The 23,120-nt window shown below is 43.4% G+C and overlaps 1 protein-coding gene across 1 annotated transcript in view; it reads right to left on the bottom strand.

Moving 5' to 3' along the window:
• The window catches only part of ADGRV1 (adhesion G protein-coupled receptor V1), a 1,865,288-nt gene that overhangs the window by 689,862 nt on the left and 1,152,306 nt on the right, over positions 1–23,120 (bottom strand). Inside the window, exon 84 of the mRNA XM_086963519.1 lies at positions 20,409–20,509. Within this exon, the coding sequence (XP_086819645.1) occupies positions 20,409–20,509 (101 nt within the window). The remainder of the gene's footprint in view (positions 1–20,408; positions 20,510–23,120) is intronic.

Genomic DNA, 23,120 nt, shown 5'->3' with positions numbered 1-23,120 from the left:
ATCATTATGAAGCTCATGGCCGGGTTATGGGGTTGGTAAACCCCCTGTAGAAATAAGTTGAACTTTGGGTTATACCATTAACAACCAACATAGTTTACCCTTCTCTGAGATTAACATACTAAAAGCAACCAGAGCACCTGTCCCAATGATCATGACTAGGGGTGAGTTATAAATGCCACTCGCAGAGTTCTGCCCAATCCCCATTATGTGTGGCAGACCTTTTTCTCGGGAGCAGCATGACAACGTTAAGTTGGCGAGTGCGAGCGAGAAAGTCATATCTTAGCGTGATTTTCAGCCCCTAAAATGCCACCCTGCAAGATTTTCTCAGTGTGGGTGGTCACAGCCGGGTCCGACCATAAGCTTTGAGAAAGTTGCCGCTCGAGTAGAAAATCTAGTTGAGTGGCACACCATGTACTGCAATTCGCACTAATTTTACAAGCATTTACAAGCTGATTTTACAGGCTTCCAGCGCTAAAAATCAGCGCAAGCAGCACTACATGCCGAATTCCATGCGCTCACGGAACTCTGCAGAATCTCGCAGAGTTTTTATGAAGCACTGCGGAATTCCCCGAAGGGAAAAACCGTGAGTTCCACCCACCCCTAATCATGACTTGGTCCCCTGCAAACAAAAATGCCAGATCTGGCAGAACGATAACATGACTAGCATATTGATACATGGACACTGCAACAGGAACTACCAACCAATAGGTAGAAATAAACTTACCCAAAATACTGAAAAACAAAGGACTAATGCGGAAAGTTTTAATATTCTTGTGTGGAAAAAATGTTCTGTAAAATCCCTTCAAACAATCGCCATCTTCATTGTGGTAGTTTCACACTTCATACACCCCGTTTTTGATCTTTGCCAAATCTCCTTTTTACGAGAAGGCAGTTCTCATAAGGATAGGTAGAAAAAATAAATTGTTTTCTATGTGTCTGAATATTTTATTGTTTTATAACTACACAATGTAACATTGTACAGACTGATCTCAAGTGGCACCTGGTTGCACCGAGATGAACCACTTCACAATAAGTTAATGATTAGCAAAGGGATCACATACACAGTGATCTGTTGGTGTTTCCTAAGCTAATGTGTCCATAAAAAACAACGTGTATATAAACCATTGTCAATTTAATTAGATTACTAAATTAAGTCAATTGCATTTATCTTAGTTTATACAAATATATCACACTGCCACCTTGTCCATAAAATAACACTTTCTTTACTAGTTGTCCTTTGGCTGAATACATGTTCTGTCCAGGACTTAAACAGTCTCCACTCAAAACTCTAAAGGCACATTTGTGATCAACATGGCAACATTTGGCATACATGTCAGTAATGGCAACAGTATTAGATTTACCACTGAGTTGCTAAAAAATGACTAAAGTACATTGTCTATTACTTAGGGGCCCTTATTACATACCACGCAGCTGAGTGCTCAACCCGTTCACCCTTTTTTGAGCCGTCTGTGCATGCTTATCTCAGGTTTCTTGCTTGTGCATGAGATAAGCATATATCATCACCCAACCAAGCACTGCAATTGCAGGCAGCTGTACAGTGCTACTTAATCAGTCTGTAACAGCAGCTTCAAAATGGGGATGGGAAACAAACATTTCCAACATGGTACCCGAAGTGCAGGTAAAATAAATAGTTGGTATTTAAATTTGATATACATAAATAAACAAATAAATACCTAAATAAAATAAAACAGACTTTGAACCAGGCTTATTGCTGTAGAGAAAGGAAGCACTTTTAGGTGGATGCTAACAATGTGCAGAGGCATTTGTTGTGCAGTCACTCACAGTAAAGGGCGCCAAATCAGCCAATGGGTACAATGGGCTAAACCTTCGCCTCATGTTATATGCTGAGGAGGGTGGAACATGTGAATGGGAATTTGATAAACCAATGGAGGAAGTCGGTGAACAGAATTTCATCCATGTATGTGTATTTTGCAGGATTTTTATGGAAAAAATAGTCTGTTGTCTCAAGCGCCAGACATACAACGAACTATTAGGCTGTTGATGAAGAAATGCAAAGGGGGATTCTTCATATCTAAATCCAGAGATATGTTAGCAAATTGCATATGTTCAGTAATTATTGTGGGAGAGTTTAACTTTTTTCTGGCATGATCAATGTATTATGCGACTGCATACTTGCAGGATAAAGAGTGTAAACAACGGAAAGGTTTTCCGAATTAGCTTTTAATACTGTACTGCCATCTGCTGCTTTTTGGAGGAGTTGCCTACATATGCAAACAGTTTCCAATCATGTCATTTGGTTGTTAAAATCTGGGTCTCAGTGTGCCCCTTGGTGAGGCAGCGGCTAAGAATGGGGTGCACCTAGCGAGACATGCACAATATCTAGTCGTTGCAACAAAACTTCATGGGAGGAAAAAACTTCCAAAGCTAATCAGAGTCAGTAGCCTACCAACAAAATATTTCTTTCAACATTGTGTTCATCACTGACACCTCTTTATCCCTCACACTGCCAAGCATCAAGTCCCATAACACGATAGCCATACAATTGTGGACATCACACATGACAGGGAAACACTTCTCACATTGGCTCAAAGCAAAGACAACACACTTCCAAACACACCCACATAATGTAGCATGCTGACAGGGTGAGTAAGTGCTTCAGCGCCCCAAACAGGGGAAGGAAGCTTTGTATAAATGCAACAATACAATACACTGTCTCACATGAAAATAATGTTTCTCACTTGGCTTTTAAATCCTCAGCTTTCATGCTATTCATTAGCGGCTCCTGGAGGGGGAGCTGCGGGGCAGGACGGGGAGGGGCAGGGTGGTGGGTAGTTAACTCCGGCTTAAGGCCGAACGGAGTTCAGTTAATAAATAAATCAATAAAACGAATTTGAATGTGTGCGCTGCACTGCATCGCTGCAATGCAGCGCGCACAATGAAATTCGTTTTATTTATTTATTTATTAACTGAACTCTGGTCGGCCTTAAGCCGGAGTTTACTACCCTCCACCCTGCCTTTCCCCCACCCCGCCCCACCACCCTCAGCACTCCCTCCAGGAGCCGCTACTGATGCTATCGCAAAAAGTCTACCCTCAATTTATTCCTAAACCCTGCATGAAACACTGACATTAACTTAAAACTATCAGTTGTTTCTCTCTCCTATCGAATGACCCTCTTGTTACCTTCCATTCTCTGCATGACCCTATGAATACATGTTTTGTAAAGCTCTGGTCCTATGCAAGAGATTGGGATTCCAGGTGGTAAATATTTGACAGAGGAAATGAGAAGATAAAGAGCGGAATTGTGACTGGTGAGCAAAATATCTGCCTTTCATTTCTTTTCAGAAGATTGTTTCGAAGGAAGCCTCACATAGTTCAACCAGCCATTCACTCCACAACTTAGTGGCGAAGAACACAAAAGACAGACCAACTCTATGGACCCACAAAAACCTGGGCGACTTGTGTTTATATAATAAGCGATAGGTCAAGGTAAGTGATTTAAATGTAATCCTATCAGCTACAGCAGCTAATGAAGCTTGAGGATCAGTCTGGCAGCGGCATACTGAACCACTGGCAGCTTGGGGATTAACAATTTTGAGATACCTTAATTCAAAGCATTGGCGTAGTCTAGTCTACTAGTGAGTAGGGCATGCACCACTGATTCACACGCTACTGTGTAGAGGAGTTTGAACATTTTTCAGGCTTTTATTCTATCTTAATTTGCAAAAAAATAAGTGTCAGGGCCTTTGTCAGAAGGCCACTGCAGCTTGGACCGACCACGGCCCCTGCCAGCACTGCCGATGACAGTACCAACACAAATAATAACCATCACACTCCTACAAGTAGGACAATTCAGACTATTCCAGGCCATCAAAGTCATAAGATTAATTTGGATAGCAGGTATTAGTCATTTTTAATGTATTTTGAATTAATAAACAACTGTTGTTCACTCATCTCTAAACAAAACAAACAGCGCCACTGTTGGACTTGGCCCTTTTGCAGGTTCACCCCTGAAATTTTTGCCTTAAGTTCTGACATAGTGGTAGTGATTTTTGGCCTCTGCGCACTTTCGCACTTTGGCCCAGTGTAAAGTGCGTGCGCTCTCAGAGTGCTTGTGTTGAGATTGGCCTGCCCTCCCATAGGAATGCATGGGGGATATGTGTGTCCCTGGAAATTCCTGGTATGAGAGGAGTGCAGGGGCGAGTTTAGTATTATACCTCTAAATGTGTTTTTATGATTATGAGGTTGTTTTGAATATTATGGTTTATGCTAGTGAGATTATGTTTCACTGTGTGATTTATGCCCCTAATGTGAGTTATGCTTAGGAGGTTAGGGTCTAATGTGTTTAGACTTTTGAGAGGATTGCATTATGTGTTTATGCTGGTGAGGTTGGCGCCAAATGTAATTCGCGCTTGATGTGATACTGTGCATAATGTAGTTATGTTACAGGCTGATGCTAGGTACAGTGATTACCAGTGGTTACTGGTTGTACGTTTATGATCTGTTTTACTTTTACTAAGTTCGCTTTGTGATGGTTCTGACAGTGGTCCAGTGGGTCCTGTCATGTGTAAATAATTCCCTTGTAGATATGACCCAGTGCCAGGTGACACCATGCATATTATGTGTTTACTATTCTAATGTGTTTTGTGAATACAAAGGCTATTTTTGATACAACCTTGTGTGGAGTTCCTTTTGTAGTGTGCCTGGGATGTTGTTGCTGTGTGCGTGCGCAAATGATTTACACATGGCCACCGGGATAAGCTTGACTGCTCATGCCAAGCTACCAAGGGGGTGAGCAGGGTTTATCTTTGGCGTGTAACTCCCTAGTCCTGACTAGAGTGGTGGTCTCTGCCTGGCTTTGGTGCAAGCCTTAGCCAACCAGAGATCCCATTTCTAACAGCCACCATGTGGCAGACTGCAACAAGTGCAGGTGTTGACAATTAAGTGCCTGTGCCGAGCACCAGAAACCACCAACCAGCTGAAATTAATCCCTTTCTTTAATAAGTGAGAAGAAACATGCTGAGACAGAGACAGTTTGTACTCTGAAAGAGACATCCCAGTAAAATTAGGCCTGCAGCTTCTTGACCATCTTGACTCGGGATAGGTGGTGTCCTTGGATCCGAAGGCCACCAAGAGAGTGACAAGATTGGGCTAATACTATACTTTATTGTGAGATTAATTAAAATCATTGCAACTTTCCAACCAATATATTAGCTCTCCACAATCTACAGCCATAAGTCAAAGATTTCATTACTTACAAGAAAAATAGTGCTGTACAAACAGTCTGTCATTAGCACCTCTTTGACAGATCATTCATATCTGAGTTCTTAGCACCCGTACAGGCGGCATGGTATAGTGCTAGGTCTTTGGTGTGGAGTATTTGTTATTGGAACTTGTGCAACAAGCATATTAAGCTACATCTTTCATACCGGCTGTCCGTTACAATGAGAGAGTACTCAAATAATGTAATGAAAACATTCCTATATGTTAACCATTATTAAAAACACCAAACTCAGCAAGTTTCAAGTGGAAACATCGGCTTTATGCATAGATCTATTTCATGTTCCTCAGCAACTCTCCAAATCAAACATGTTGTGCTGCTTAAAGAAATGTGTGCAAACAGGCGAAGTAAAGTGCAAAGTCTGCCACATGCAAAAGCAAGATGGTAGAGAAAGGCTTGCAGATGACGTGGTCACATGTTTCATTTTTGTCCTTATTGGGATGGTGTGACATAGCTTCTTTCAGACAAATTCTTGCCGGCAGCATGGATTTGCGAAACTTGACAGTTCTGTGGGGTCAGTGCTGATAAAAAGAACTGTGACTACTTATGCACAGGTTCGTGCCCTTTTTGGCAGAAAAACTGGTGTTAGTAATTTGATTCCTGACTCTTGCAGAGTTGGACAACAACATATGAGATGCATTAAGGACTCCTTTCTGTAACTGCATAGTCCGCATCGTGTGTTGTGAGATAGAGATCTCCAATTCAAGTTCAATTCTTTCATCTGAAGAGGCACCAGCTTAGCCCACAGCATCTCTTTCAGACATTTCTCTCCCAGGACTTGGCTCAAGTATGGCTGTATTTTGTGGTTCATAAGTAACCATTTTAGCATGGATCCTGTAATTATGGCTCTGCTACATGTGTTTTTAACCTTATCACTCACCCCTCTTGCACCAATCACAGGATGCCTCTCTTGTATATAATTAATATTTCCAGTAATGGTTCCGTATTCTTGCAGAATAATGGGTTGAACTAATAAGTTCACAAATTACTAAGTTATATGTAATAATTCAAGCAATGGTTCCAATAACTATGGCTCCGTTATATGTGATTTTAACTTTACCAAGTCACCCTTTTGCACCAAGTCACATTACGGCTCTCACATCACTTCCCCTCAACTAAGATGGCCATCACCAATCATCTACTATTTAAGCAGGGTAGCGCACCCCTTTCCATTGCCATTAATGCAGCTATTGCACCTGGAAGCTCGTGGACATCAAGCCATAGTTACAGAGGTAAGCGGTGTTTTCCCTCAGGCTCCTCGTCTTACCGCTTGGGTATTCCTCGCATAGCTCTGATCCATCGGCTACATGTTCCCTCTAGGTATCAGTCCTCCTGGGAACCGCCGCCCCGGACACTGTTCCCGCGGCCAAACCCATACTCACCATCTTCCCCCGTGTACCAGGTAAACCGCGCCTCCCTCCTTAGATTAACTTGGCCCGATTAATTGCTAATTAATCCTTAACTATGGCCTTTCCCCATCAGAACTCCCACGTGGATTTGCTCACCAGAAGTGATAGACCAAGTCGAAGCTACTAATTACCTCGCACTAAATTCCACATGAATCTAAGCGGCGCAACCCGTCCCTCGTGCGCCCCGTACTTCGGTACCAATTAGCCTGATTCTTAAGGTGAGATTGGTCCTTACATGATAGCGAATATTTTCACCACCATCGTGGATTATTAGGATCACCGCGTGAGTCCTCCTCATGCCCATACACGGCCCTCGCAACCTTATCGGCAACTGTACCACCTAATCTCCACAGTAGGCACACTGAATCACTCTAGACACTGCGGCTAGTATCTAGACTTAGTCACGGTTAATACATCGTCCTCCCGATACCTTGCACACCACTTACTGTTCATAGCACGGTTAGAAGGTTCCTTAACCCTTTCCATGCTGATGACGAGCTCAGCTCGTCATGATGCACGGTTGAGCTGTGCTGATGACGAGCTGAGCTCGTCATGAAACAATGGACATGGGCATAGTCCAGCACCGGAGGGGAAAACACCTAGCAGCGAAGGTGTTAAATAAGCATGGTCAGCAGTCAATTCATGTAACAATGTAGTTTTGTGTGTTCTATGAGCATTTGGTTGCTAAACAAGTGTTTCTTGCCTTCTCTCTCCCATTCTTTCAACAGGCTTGTATAATTTTATTCAGGCAATGTAATTTTCAGTCCTGATGATGATCCTTGTATTGTAGTGTAAAGGATAGAACCGCCGTCGACAATTGATATACTTACACACCAGTCTTTCCATTGTGTCACCAAAGTTGTGTTGACTATATTAGGATAGTTTGGTTTACTTTTATCTGATTACCAGCATCCCTTTCCTAAAATCTTTCCTGAAATACCCCACCCCTCTTTATTCTTTTTTCTTCTTGTTTTATATGTTCATGTCTTATATGTACTGGATACAGGAGTGTATCGCACTGTATATTTGTGCACGAAAATCCTCTAATTCTTCTTACATTGATTAAACCAGTGCCCGGCTGGATACGTTTTTGCTTATAGCACACATTGTTGTCTAGATTTAATTGTTTCTTGAGTACTTGATATGTTAAGTACCACTGTTGCCTTAAATATTGCTACCCCAGGTCCTTCACTACCTAGAGGGTTCCCTTGTTGTCATATAACCATCATGGAAACAGTCCAGCCCGAACTGCCAAGCCATGTCTTCCCTGGACCGGAAAACAAGCATCCTGTGACCGGTTTCTTGCTAATCAGCCGTCATCAGCCAGGCTAGCTTGAATCCAGAGGCAAAGTGAGCAAGGGACCCACTTCTGGGCATACCCTGCCAACTTAGGGCGAACAAAGCGATACTAAAGGGGATAATGGACGGAGCGTTTGAGCAAATCAAACACTCACCCCCAGTCTACTGATCTGGGTTTAATCAATCATCATTCTTAAGCTCACTCCACCACCCCAATTCAGACATGGCCATATGCAAATCAGTCTGACCCTGTGCCTCATGGGAACAGTCTAGTCCGAACTGCCAAACCATGTTTTCCCTGGACTGGAAAACAAGCATCCTGGGACCAGTTTCTGGCTAATCAGCCATCATCAGCCAGGCTAGCTTGAATCCAGTGGCAAAGTGAGCAAGGGACCCATGTCTAGGCATAACCCTGCCAAATTAGGGCGAATAAAGCGATACCAAAGGGGATAATGGACCATATGCAAATCAGTCTGACTCTGTGCCTCATGGGAACCACCCAGCCCAAACTGCCAAGCCATGTATTCCCTGGACTGGCAAACAAGAATCCTGGGACCTGTTTCTGGCTAATCAGCCAGGCTAGCTTGAATCCAGTGGCAAAGTGAGCAAGGGACCCATTTCTGGTTTTGCTTTGTTCGCCCTAAGTTGGCAGGGTATGCCCAGACGTGGGTCCCTTGCTCACTTTGGCACTGGATTCAAGTTAGCCTGGCTGATGACCGCTGAATAGACAGAAACTGGTCCCAGAATGCTTGTTTCCGGTCCAGAGAAGACATGGCTTGGCAGTTTGGGCTGGACTATTTCCATGAGACAGAGGATCAGACTGATTTGCATATGGCCATGTCTGAACGGGGATGGCGGAGTTAGCTAGGGAATGAATATAGGTATATGTGGAGTTAGTTAACACCATTACCTTGCATGGTTGTATCTGCAGAATAATTCTAGATGCTCACTGCCATTATTTCATTTTCCTTGAGAGGATTTGACAGCTTCCCTTCCACCCTTTCACATATGGACTTCAGAAAATGTTTAGGGAGAATAATATCTGTAGCTTTGTCTCCTATATTTTTGCATTTGTATATTTGTAGCATTCCTGCTCCATGAAATATTAGTGTACTTTAGATTGTACTGCTGGAGAAACAACAGAAATGAGAATAAGCTCAGCATCTCAGAGAAACATAGGTTTTAATGGGAGGTGTGAGAAAAGAGTGAGTTTTCTGTTGTTTTCTGAACAATATGGGGAGTTATGTACAGGTAGTAGATCAGCAGGGAGGTAGCTCCTGACAGATGTGATGGCACCTGAGAAGCGATAAATCAGAGCTTGGGAATTCTTTCTTATAGGTGTGATGAGGTCTAGAATGTTTTACAACATGTCTTTAGAAGTCTGAGATGTTGCAAAGGTTTGCTAGGTAAGGGAGGCCTGGGGGGAGAACATGCAAAGTATGCATGACTGTTTGGCCGGGCCAAGAGGGACGGCCAATCTGTCATTGCACACTTACAGTGTGCCCACCACTCCTCCCCCCTGTTGTGAGAGCAGAACAGCCCCTCCCCGCAGAGACACCTGCAGCAGAAACAAAAAAAATTATAATAACAATGAGGCATTGTCATTTGATTTTTCCTTTATTTCCACTGCTGAAAACAGTGAGGCAATGGTCCTCCACCTTAGCGGAGGAGCTGCCACTGAGTGCCAACCTAGAATCAGGGTAAATTTTCTGGTCAAAAGGTGGTTAGAGTTAGGAGGAGAATGGGTCGGTGTAAATGTAAGGGTCGAGGTTAGGATCTGCAATATTGTTAGGGTCAAAGAAAGCGTTAGGGACAATGTAAGAATCAGGTTATGGCAAGGATTGCTTTAGTGAAAAGCTAAGTGTTAGAGTAATGCCCAGCATTACTTAATTGTCTTTTATGCAGAATTTCAGTTGTGGTCAAGTTAAGACTTAATTTAGGCTGAGCCAATCCAGGTTATACCAATTTAACAAAGCAAAACCAAAGGGGATGATGGACGGAGTGTTGAACAATGCAAGCCTTCACCCCCAGTCAACTGATCTGGGTTTAATCCATCATCCTCCTTTAGCTCACTCCGTCACCCCAGTTCAGACATGGCCATACGCAAATCAGTCTGACCCTGTGTCTCATGGGAACAGTCCAGCTCAAACTACTAAGCCATGTCTTCCCTGGACAGCAAACAGCATCCTGTGACCGGTTTCTGGCTAATCAGCTATCATCAGCCAGGCTAGCTTGAATCCAGTGGCATATTGAGCAAGGGACCCATGTCTGGGCATACCCTGCCAACTTAGTGCGAACAAAGCAAAACCAAAGGGGATGATGGACGGAGTGTTGAACAATGCAAGCACTCACCCCCAGTCAACTGATCTGGGTTTAATCCATCATCATTCTTTAGCTAACTTCGCCACCCCTGTTCAGACATGGCCATATGCAAATCAGTCTGACCCTGTTTCTCATGGGCCATGCCTGAACTGGGGTGGTGGAGTGAGCTAAAGAATGAAGATAGATTAAACCCAGATCAGTTGACTGGGGTTTAGTGTTTGATTTTCTCAAACGCTCCGTCCATTATCCCTCCCCCCCTCCCATCCGTGCTGGCCACCACTGCTGGAACTAACATGATCCTAAAAGTGTCCATAATGCTAGCCGTGCTCGTATCCTTCTCCATCGTGGCCCCATTTTGCTAACATAGATTTCTCAAAATTATGTTTTCATTGAAATCGTTTTTCTGAGATACAATGCAAGGATACCTTTCTAGATGTGTAATCAACAGTAGTGTGGAAATGGACTGCCACTGTCCCTGCCTCAGTCTGTGAGAGCATTTGAGCATTCGAATATCTGACTCCGCACACACACAGAGCATCCTTTCCCAAGACATTTAGTATAATGAGATTACAGAGGTAAGACTACTTACCACACACACATTTTACAAATACAGTGTGAATAAAGTGAATCGGCTGGCACGCAGCACTGATTTCAGACGCATTTTCTATTTAAAAAATATGGATTTATTGGAAATACAGCAGTCATATTTCTTCTCTGATGCCAAGAAGTATTTAGGAATCACAATCTGGAATATTGAAATATTCCAAAGAAATGAGTACCATATCTCTCAGGGCCGGACTGGGAACCAAAACCGGACTGGGCAAAGTGCTCGGCCGCCCCCTGGGGGTGCGACCGAGCTCTTTGGCGGGGCCGGTTTTCGGCCGATTTTGTTGCAGGGCCGATTTTGCAGCTATGCTGCATAAACGGCCCTGCAACAAAAACGGCCCCCAGGGGCCCAAAACCGGCCCCCACCCTTGCGGCGCACCGGGGGATTGCCCGGTGCCCACAACGGCCAGTCCGGGCCTGATACCTCTTGATAGAGACACAATTTCAAGCTAGAGCTAAGGTTTTACAAAGGTTTCGTTCTCAGACAGTAGCTGTTCCACAACTTACATTTAGTAAATCCTGAACAGCTGGTATACAACATATTCATGTGAGAAAAAATAACCACAGGAGGAAAGTTGCTAATGTTTTTTTATAAAAACACACTACAGCGTATTCAGCATAGTACACAATGTATGTAACAACAGAGCACTCGTGAAGGTAGTGCTTCATTCATTTCCATATTTCTGCAAGAAAATTCAACAAAACAACTGTTCAAGCCTTTCTACTCCTGCATCCAGACAGTGCCATGCCCCAATCCATGACCATCCAGATTCCATACTGGATGCCTGTCAGAGCCTCCATTAGGCGACAGCACGCCTCATTGAGGACTTGAAGAAATATGACTTAATTGCTCTCATTCAGATGGAACTCCACTGGCTCCCCTAGCCGACCCACATCTTCAAAACTAGCTGTATCATCTAAAGAGCTATCAGGGTTAGTAACTCTGTCTATCTGGTTAGCAAGCTCACTATCTCTGCTGGTACTTGGTACACCTCACCCCATCAAAATGGGGAAGATGTGCAAACATGAAAACAAACAAGCCAATAGGTGTTCTCCTTCTATTCACTCAGGATCTGGAAGCACAAACTAGCTAGTTTAAAACACCACAAAATAATAGCCCACTTTGCCTCTCAGAACCCAGCTACCCCTCCAATCACTTACTGATAGTATATTTTCCTTTCACCCTGAACTACGCTATGCTGCTTTCTGTCTAGGTTTATGCTGTACATACACCACATACATAGATCTACACATACATCATGTTCATCCTTAATGGTCAAAAATGGCCTTCCATCTAAGGAAGAATAGAGTTCTGAAATAAAGTTCTGACGATTGGCTGCCTCACTCATAAATTCCTCCATATGAATGACCCCCCCTTACCCAGCAAACCTTTGCAACATCTCAGACTTCTAAAGACATGTTATAAAACCTTCTAGACCTCATCACACCTATATGAAAGAATTCCCATGCTCTGATTTATCGCTTTTCAGGTGCCATCACATCCGTCAGGAACTACCTCCCGGCTGATCTTCTACCTGTACATACCTTCCCATGTTGTTCAAAAAACAACAAAAAACTCTCACTTTTCTCACACCTCCCATTAAAACCTATGTTTCTCTACAATGCTGAGCTTATTCTCATTTCTGTTGTTTCTCCAGCAGTACATTCTAAAGGACACTAATATTTCATGAAGCGGGAATGCTACAAATATGTTAAATAAAACAAATGCAACAATATAGGGGACAAAGCTATAGATATTAATCTCCCTAAACATTTTCTGAAGTCCATATGTGAAAGGGTGGAAGGGAAGCTGTCAAATCCTCACAGAGAAAATGAAATAATGGCAGCGAGCATCTAGAATTATTCTTCAGATACAACCATGCAAGGTAGTGGTGTTACCTAACTCCACATCTACCTATCTTGAGAATATAAATATTTATGTACAAAATACATATATGTGGAGGTCAGATTAGCAAATGTATACCTCTCTCTGTGCACTTATCCTCTCAATATTTTGTTACTCGATATTCTAGTCACAATATGATGTGGCCTAAATATCCCCTTGTTAATATTCCATACTACAAGCACAAACGATAGGAGGTAGAGTGCTAAAGGTTTTCAGTAATGATAAGAGGCTGGCAGCAGAACACTAACACGCATTCTTCAAAATTTTATGTTGGATTAATTCCTTTTAAATCTTTCGTAAAACATACTATGTTGGATGCAGGCCTCTCAAACTGTACAACTAATATGAACTATTGGATGTAGATCTCCTAATTTGTTCTACAGATACAACACACTGGACGCATTCCTCTATAGTCTATACCATGTCGCCAAATGTCAATATAATGTTGTGATAATAAGGTCTAATATTTTTTGATGATCATAATATGTTTGAGGGGCACCTGTAAACCTTTTCTACAATTATAAGAGTTGGAAGTAGCCCACTGAAACTCGTCTCCAAAATACCATTTTGGTTGCAGACCCTTTTCTGTATATTTAGTATGCATGAGGCAGACCTCTACAACATTGTAACAAAAGTCACCATCCACAACACAATTTTAAAATCTTCCAGGAAACATAAGTGTTGGAGGAGAGCTCTAGATCTTTACCACAGGGATAGATGTTGGACACACTGCTAGAAACCGTTCTTGAAAATACATTTTGGAAGTCAGTCCTTTTAATCATTTCCGCAGACCGCATGCTGGAGACAGGCCTTTCTCACCTCCTTCAGCTCATGAGATAAAGGAGGCCCGCTGGGTCACTTCTCAGCAAATCTGAACATTAACAGGCGGCTCTTTCCTTTCACAAACTACTCGACTGAAGGAGAACATTTCGACAAACATGAAATATACTTGGAAAACTGTAAATCTTTAAAGTAAAGAAATAACGCTCCTTGAAACAGGGCCAAACTGTGAACTGGTTACTTTATCAATAACGATTTTGATTAATTACCTTATTCAAACCAAATTTTCTAAAATTAATTTCCAAAAGACATTTTATAAATCGTAAAATACCAACATTTTACATAAAATGACCATTCACATAATTAGGTACACCAACAGCTGTTTGCAGTGGTGTAGCCTGGGGGTCACGGGCCCTAGTGATTGCAATGAAACCCAACCAGTATTAAAATACTACCATAAATGAGGTGCAGCTCGCCTGGTGTCTCTGCACCTGATATGTTACTGTAATTTACGGGTCTCAATGTCCTCATTGTACTCATCTTTCCTTCTCACCTCCCTAATTCTACCCACTCCAATCTCCTTATTTCCTTCTCTTATGGTGCCACCTTTCCACGCCCACCTTCATGTTCCTTCACCCTTTCCTTTTCTTTAAACCCTTTCCTCTTTCCCCTCTCTCGTCTTTATTCTTCCCTTAAGCTCTCCTCCCTCTGTAAAACTATACACAGCTAAGCACCTGGAATGCACTGCGTCTAAAAACAGAAAAACAAAACTGGCAGCCTCTGAAATAACATCAGCTAGTTTTTTTTTTTTTAGGAATTTTGTATAGTACTAGCCAGACTCGAGGGTATCGGAGCTGCTGTACAGCAGTTATATTACAGGAATCACAAGACATCAAGTACAGGAATGTCAAATAGACATCGGTGAACATATCAGTTCGGAAATCCCGGCCAGTAGTGCGAGATAGAAGCAAGGCAGTCCTGTGAGCCTCACAGAGTGCACAATTCAGGGAGAGAGGGAGCAGGGAGGGGCTAAAGGAAGTTGGAGGAGGTAGATTATGTTGAAAAGTGTCATGGTGCTGCAGAGTGCAGGCATGAGTCCTTTAGCTCAGTCCGGGAAGGGACAGTTGAGGTAGAGGTCTTTTAGGAGTTTTTTGAATTTCACAAAGGACGGGGTAGTCCTAATGTCTGCTGGGATGGTGTTCCAGATTCTGGGAGCGTTTCCGGAGAAAGATCGTGCGGCAGTTTTCTGTTTACATGTTTTCATAGGAATGAGCAGGAGGGAGTTGGAACTCCTGAGGTTCCTAGTCTGGCCTGCCTTTTTGAGTTTGGAGGCCTGGTATTCATGTTTTCCTGTGTGAAGGGCTTTATGATTGAGGCATGCAGTTCTGAAGCTGGCACGCAACTCTATTGGGAGCCATTTTAGATCTTTGATTGCGGGTGCTATGTGCTCATATTTTCTGGCAGCTGCATTTAGGGTTGTTTTGAGGGGGGCTAGGTGGGATTTCGCTGTACCAGTGAGGATAGCATTTCCGTAGTCGAGTCTGGATAACACCAGGAATTGGGTGGCTTGTTTGCGGTCGTTGGGCGGGATGAAGGGTTTTATTTTGTTGAGAAGCTTCAGATTGAGGAAGGCATTTATCACTGAGTTCTTGATGTGACTGACCATGTCAAGTTTGGGGTGTAGGGTAAATCCTAATGATTTGGTGGAGTTTGCCAGAGTGATATTACAGTTGAGAGCATCGATTTCTTTAAGCCATTCCATGATTTGGGGGGTTTCTTCTTTGTTTGAGAAGAGGAGAATTTCAGTTTGGTCTTGATTGAGTTTGAGGTGGTTCATGGATAGCCAATGCTGGACTTCTTTGACATTTTTGTTTAGTCTTTGAATATCTTTAACGCAGGTAGTTTCCAGATAGATCTGGGTGTCGTCTGCATAGAGGTGGAAGGTGATGTTGGCTTTTTTGAGTATGGAGGTGAGGGTTTCATATAAATGTTGAATTGTTCGGGGAAAGCACTGATCCTTGGGGGACCCCTCTGTTGACAGGATGAGAGCCAGACATGAAGGTTTTAATTTTTATCCTTTGGGAGCGGTTGTGCAGGAAGGAAGAAAACCACTGTATGACCACCTTGTCAGCTCCTACACTGTCTTGGAGAGCCTTGTGATTCACCGAGTCAAAGGCTGCCGACAAGTCCAGGAGGATGAGTAGGCAGTATTTGTCGGTATCTAGAGATTTGTGAATGCCATCTACGATGTTAAGTATCGCGGTCTCAGTGGTATATCCTTTTCTGAAACCCGATTGGTGGGGATCTAGAAGGTTGATGTTGTCCATGTGCTGAGTCAATTGAGAAAGAATACACTTTTCAGGAATTTTGGCAAGGAGGGGTAGATTAGAAACAGGTCTGAAGTTGTTGAGATTGTCTGAGTCAAGGCCAGGTTTTTTCGGAAGTGGGGTAACTTGGCCAGCTTTGAGGTAGTCAGGAATGAGGCCAGTTCTCAGGGAGCTGTTTATGATCTTGCCCCAGTATGGAGCTATGGAGAGTTTTAGTTTTTTTTGTCAATTGAGTGGGAAGAGGATCTAATGCATGAGCTGTGGGTTTGGAGGTGGCGATCAGACTGAGAATCTCGGTTTCTGGAATCGGGTTGAAAGATTTCCTGACTTTCCTGGGGTGTTTACGTGCATTGACTTCGGTTTCAGGGGGTGAGATTGTGCAGGAGGTGTTAGGGTTGATGTCTAGAGAGAGCTCAATCTTGGTGATTTTGTCTATGAAGAAGTTGGCGAAGTTGTCGCACAGGTCTTTGGAGGCCTGACCTGTGGCAGCAGATGGTTTAGATGTTTGTTTTCTGATGATATTAAAAAGTTCTTTGGGTCTGTTTTTCGCCTTGTCTAGGCCATTGCAGAAACAGGTGTTTTTTTGTTGATAATGTGTTTTTTGTATATCCTTCGGGTTGCTTTGAGTTGCTTGTGTAGGCTTGTAGAGGGGTTGTTCCTCTATCTTCGTTCTGCAGCTCTTTGTTGTCTTCTGTCAGCATTGATGTCTGAGTTGAACCAGGATCTAGGCGGAGTGTTCCGGGTTTTTATTAATTTCAGGTGGGCTAATTGATCTAGGATGGAAGTCATAGTAGAGTTATAGTGAGTGGTGAGTTCCGTTGTAGAGAGATCATCTGAGGAGGTAGGCAGGAGTGAGTTTACCCTTTTTTCAAAGTCAGTTGTGGAGATCTGTCTAAGATTTCTCATCCATTTGGGGGATCTTGGTTGGGGGAGTGATGAGATATAGGTTGGGTGATGCGAAATAGGATAAGGTGATGGTCAGACCAGTCCACAGGTAGGATCTGGTCTATCATGATGGTGTCTAGTTGGGAGATGATGGCACCCAGGGTCGCTCCTTTGTTGTGGGTCCCCTCTGAACAATGCTGGGTGGGGTTTTTGTTGTGCAGCAGTTCATTCAGGTTCTGGATTGCAGGGCTGATGTTTTCATTCCAGTGTAGGTTCAGGTCTCCCAAAATTAGGCTGTTGGCATCTCGAAGTGAGCAATGAACAATGAAGTCGGACAGGTGATCGGTGAATGCGGTAGTGTTTCCTGGGGGATGATATAGAAAATGGCACTGGAATGACTTATTGTCACTTGTGTTGATGTTAGCTGAGAGGCATTCACACGTGTTGTAGTTAAAGGTGTCAATTTCTGTCACAGATATATTGTTGTTGTGAATGATTGCTATACCTCTGCCTTTTTGGTCTTTTCGGTCTTTGTTGATGATTGTAAAGCCTGGTGGCATGAGGGTGTCCAAGATTGGTGTCAAGCATTCGTTTAGACATGTCTCGGTGATGAAGGCTAAGTCTATGTCATGGGTTAGGATAGATTCTGCTAGCTCAGTTGCATGCTTAGATGCTGATCTGCAGTTTATGAGCAAGCAGTTGGTGGCGATTGACTTTATAGTGGGGTTCATCTTCAAGGGGGACCTGGGCATGTTGGAAAGGGAGGCTGGGGATCTGGGGTGTTTGGGAGGGGAGAGGCTCTTCTAAAACCGGTGATCACCTGGATTTTGGATAGAGGGACAGCAGTAGCTGGGGTGTTGTATGAGGAGGTCAGATCTGCTGGGGTGTCGGTTGGGGAGGCAAGATCTGCTGGGGTGTCGTATGCGGCGGCAAGATCTGCAGCAGTAGCTGGGGTGTCATATGAGGAGGCATGATCAGCTGCTTCACTCAGGGACATTGCTGCTCTAGTTCTGCTGGTACGTTCTGGGTTCCAGATATGATGCAAGGGAGGGGTGGGGAACCCCCTGTGGCAGGGAGATGTGGTGAGCCCTTGGTGGGTGGGGTTGTTGACGGTGGGGTTGCTGTGAGGATCATGGTAAGGTTCATTGAGCGAGGCGTGGTTGGTTAGGATTTCATTGAAGCCCTGGATTATGATGGATAGCTGGCTTTCGAATACCAGTACGTTGCCCTGATGGTAAAGCAAATTTTTCAGAGTCCCACGGATAAGAACTGTTGAGTATACAGAGTTAACTTCTATGGTTATAAAAAAGATAAAATGAGAATGCATTTGAATGTGAAATTGGACTGTAAGCATGCAAGAAACACAAAATGCAGTAAATGACAATCAACCAGGTGATATGATCAGATAAGATATGTGCACTTACTTATTTGTTCCTTTTTTCTTTTTTCTTTTTTTCCATGGTTGTAGGCTCCGCATTGTGTACTGCTTTATGTAACTAATTAACGTCTTACAAAAACAAAAAATGGTTAGCTGGCTTTCGAGCAAGGTGAGACATAGATCGGTCCCTTCTAAGGTGGGGGTAGGGTGGTTCAGAATGGGGGCCTACCGGGAGGGGGATGTCCTATCGCTGCTGTCTTGTTGTCTAAAATAAAGTGAGTTGTCCGTGTTGTCGTTGGGCGGGGCCAAAGGCGCAGCGAGTGGAGGACCCTGTTTTGGCAGCTGCGTTCCTAATAGTGTGTAGACCTGGTGGTCGTTGCATGGGGCCGAGGGCGTATCAAGAGGCAGGTTGCGATGTGGCTGCCGCGCTCTTATGAGTGTGGGAATAGGGAAGTAGATGGGAGTCGAGGACTGTGAGTTGTGGTCAGTCATAGTAGAGTGGGGGAAGCATGCTGGGGATGATCGGATATGGGAAAAGAGCCATTGTTTAAGGTGGTACCTGTGAGGGCAGTATTGCGTGCCGGGAGGCTAATGTTGATAATAGGGGCGTGTGAGAGGCTTGGGTGCTTTCCTTGACGGACCGGTTTTCTGGGGAGAGGGGGTGGTAAAGCGGGGAAGAGGGGCATGGGAGGGGGAGGACCGCAGAGAGGGGAAAAGAGCGTCAAAAGCTTCCAGGTTGTCGTTGTTGGCTTGAATTAAAACTGTGCCGTTATGGTAGATCGTCATAGAGGTATATACTCTTTGCTTCAAACGGTTGGGGATAATGATTGTTAGTTTGCAGCTGAAAGGAGTATTCTTCGTCTTGGGATTTGCTTTGGGTTGAGCTACTAAACTTGTTGGGTTCGGGCTTGGGGCTTGGGTCCTGGGTCCAGTCTGTTAAATTCTGATGGGACTCTCGAGGACCTGGCCAGAACCATACTGAATTAGTCTTCGGGTTAGCACTAGCAGGTCATCATGGGGTCAGGTCCTGGTGTGATACAGAATGGATGAGTGGTGGCATTCATAATAATCTGTAGTCTTCGGGACAGTTGATTGTTAACCACATGGGTGCTGGTGACGAGCTCAGCTCGTCATGAGGCGCAGTGGAGCTGCACTCATGACGAGCTGAGCTTGTCACGGCCGTTGGGACGTTCGCACGCGGGGGTAATTTCCCCGCTGTGCTGAACGTTCTAAAAACGGGTGCGGCAGTGACGAGCTGAGCTCGTCACCAGCACAGCGGCGCCGCGCGCGGCCCCACTCCCCCTGCACAGAGGAGGGAAAACACCCCGCAGTGAAGGGGTTAAGTTCAGTTCAGAGTCCTTGAATAGTAGCGTCTTTCATGCGCTCAGAGGGGCTCCCTGGGGCCGTATATCAAGGTTTAGTATGAGGCGGACCGGGCCCCTCCCACCTCTGGTCCCCGGTTCATTGCACCTGCTGCACCAATGCTAGCTGCACCCCGTCTATATCGAACCAGACGGACCATAAGGCTAGTTTTGTCACCACTTGTAAGTGTGATTGCCAGGCCAGTATAAGAAACAATCCATCAACCTGGCTACCTGTTCAATTAATCAGCTGACTTATTGTTCTAACCTTGTACACATGTGAAACTACCCTCTGTAAAGATGACAGTGGAATAGATCCACTGGTGAAGAGAGAAGACGGTCCATATTCCTAAAAGATTCATGCCACGATTTACAAAAACAATTTGGAAATAGGCTCATGTTAATTTCCTAATACATTTAGAGAAACTGCCTGCCGTTTTGGGGATTCACAAAGAACTTCATCAGTGCGCCTAGATGCTGCGACATTTACATGTTTCAGGATTACTCGTGAAATAATGATCTGTCTTTGTTCCTCATTAACATGTGGTGTAGCTTTGTTGGTGGCTTTCAAATCTTGCTTCCAGACATGCAGAACCCTACTGTTCTGTGTCTTGCATTCCTTGCACCTTAAACATTTGTTATCAGTATAATTTACCATAGACAGAAGAACTGCAGCATCTTCATATGGAGAAGACACTCCACTTACTCGACTGCAGATGTCACAGGGAATAAGCTCATTGTGACTATCAGTAACAAACAGTTAAGGTCATTAAATGCCCTGTAGTAAACAGCTTTAATATTCAATTGATATATTGATGTAGCTTAACTGTGTAATAATATTTATATTGTATTTAGGATACACAAATTATCATACCTGAGTACCCAAAGAAGCGACCATCATGTGGGTTAAAAGCTTTGCTGCAAACATGGAGGACCTGGAGCAGAAGAGATGTGAAAGGATGGCCAGTGTAAACCCTGCAGGGACAGAAAAATGCACTGCGTTTAAAAACTTGTTTATGTTTTTTATTTTTATTTCTACTTTTTTGTGCAATACAAGTTAAGCGAGTTATAAAATGCTGCATCTGTTACAGTCACAAGATATTGATGTATCCAATTCACATCATAATTTACCACCACCGTTGAAGAAGTAAATAAAAAAATAAGAAATTCCTTCACATTTTATTCACAGGGAAAGGTTTGAAATTAAGATCAGATCTCAACATGCATATTGCTCTGATTATCATATGGAAAGTTATTTCTGGCAGATCAAAGGCCGAGAGCACAGAAAAGACTGTAGCATAATGGGAAAAATTAACTCAAATTTTGCAACACAACCAAATATGAGCGCCAACACTTCTTCATAATTAACTTATTATGTCATACCACAGCCCAACTGACTGGTTGTAGTCACTGTTTGACAAAAAAAATAATTACAAGTCAGTGACATTATACCTGGTTGAAAAGTGCCCATATCTGGTTAATTTAGGGTGGGAAATCGTCAACTGAGTTAGAAAATAAGAGTCCACTTATGGAGTGTGAGCTATTAACTACAGGCTATAGTATAGCAAGCATCAATACCCAAAGTCCTGCCGGCCAAGCGTTTACGAAAATAAAAGACAGACTTTTTAGTACAGGCATATCCAAGACCCGAGTCTGGTAACTGGGTAAAGGAATTTGGCTCTAGAGGCAATATATCCAATATATATTCACAGAAGTGCATTACCAGGGTGTAATGTTTTATTTATTGGGCAATCCTCATAAAATGAATACATTAAAACAGTTTAAAAACAACAGCCACACGCTTTAGCAGAAGGACAGATCAGTGGAGATGTGACAGGAAGTGGGTTATGTAAACACGAGTCAACACAATTAGGTATAGAGATCACCAAGAAAATGGGGTCACTGGCGCTTGTAATAGTGAGGACAAGCCTTCCAGAAAATTCAACATGAATATGATAATTGAAAATTAGTAGGTAAGAACCTTGATCATGTTGGTGGATTCAAAGGAACTAAAGAGGAATGGAGCAGTGCTCTCTTGGGTGTCCTAGAAGAATGACCTCACGTAAATATTGTCGATAATAAAAATTTCATCCCAAACAATGTTTACAAAAATATCATCCTTTTGGTGTTAATAATAGAAAACCTACACCCGATGGGACAACATCTTGGTGAACAACAATTAGGGCACAATACTTATATCAGATGACATTTCTCCATACAATATTTTGACATCCACCCGTTTTTGCAATGCTTTCATTGTTCAATATCCAGAAAGAGGATGGGGTCTCCTGACAAAGAATAAGGTGGCCTGGTAAGCCAGAGGTTGTGTCATGAAGTACATGTTAAAGACATGTAGACCTAAATCCCGTTCAAGGGAATGCCCTCCCTCTGGAAGTGAGCAGGTAGCAAGGTTTGAGCAAAGGAAAACTGCAGCTTGGAGGGATGGAAATCAGATAATTGTATCAAGATCTAGTGGCAGTTATTGAAAACCCTGCTTTCCGGAGACATATGCACTCTGGTCGCCACAACACTGAATACATTCAGGAGCAATAGAGTCCTACATAATAGTGTGTAAAAAGGAATTTCTAATTGATACCACAAAAACTTTTACTCAAAGAAGACTGGTTACTTGGGGTCAAAATTAATCCGTGGTGGAAGCAGCGTTCACTCTTCCTCATAAACGTGTATATTAACCCCAGCCCCCATACCAAAAAAGACCACCTGGCCCGCCTCAGTGAAATCATGAATGACATTGCCACAGAACACCCCAACTCGGACTGCATTGTCATGGGGGACTTCAATACCAACTTATTCCAGGGGAAAGCAGCAGACATGGAAGGGCCCGCCCTGACAAACATCATGGAGGCCATGACTCAAACTAAACCTCAGAATCAAGCCCTCAATAAACTGGATGAGCTCTCCGTAATGAGATTTTACAATGCAGGCTACTTGGTAATGAATGGCAGGTCAACCAGTGACTCTCCCCCAAACTGGACCTGGTCAAACGGAAGCAAAAACTCTTACCTAGACTTCACCATCTGTAATTCAGAACTATTATTCAATCTGGACAGTTTTTGCATCCATCCACGGTCTGAAAGTGACCACAGTCCGCAGGTTATCTCTCTTAACACAAAGACAGAATCCCATAAAACGGCGTCCTAACCTACAAGGGAATATATTCTGAAAATTTAAAGCGTCTCAAATGGAGTGAGATTAACAGCCAGAATATCTTAACAGTAAGTAAGGACTTTATCAAAGGCAGATTCGATCAAGACGCCTCCCCGACAGTGAAATGGTCGCTGTTTTGCTCTCACCTGATCAGCTGCTTTCCAGCGACAGTGCAGGGTTCAAACCGCACTCTTTCAGCTGGGTTCGCAGTTTCTACTGACACAAAGTCTTTAAAGAGATCGAGAAACAACGCTCTAAGGACACTTTCAAAATTCCCGGGGAATAGCGCCTATCTTATTATATACCATCAAGCTCAAAAAGCATTCAAGAGGGCAATTATCCAAGAGAAAAAGGCGCAGGAAACCCAATATTGGGTTGAACTGGTGTGGGAGAGCAAGAAAAAAAACTCCAGGAAATT

The sequence above is a fragment of the Lissotriton vulgaris genome, chromosome 3_1, assembly GCF_964263255.1.
Source record: "Lissotriton vulgaris chromosome 3_1, aLisVul1.2, whole genome shotgun sequence".
NCBI classification, from domain to species: Eukaryota; Metazoa; Chordata; class Amphibia; order Caudata; family Salamandridae; genus Lissotriton; species Lissotriton vulgaris.
The sequence above is the reverse complement of the archived record's forward strand: the minus strand, read 5'-3'. Positions and strand labels throughout refer to the sequence as shown.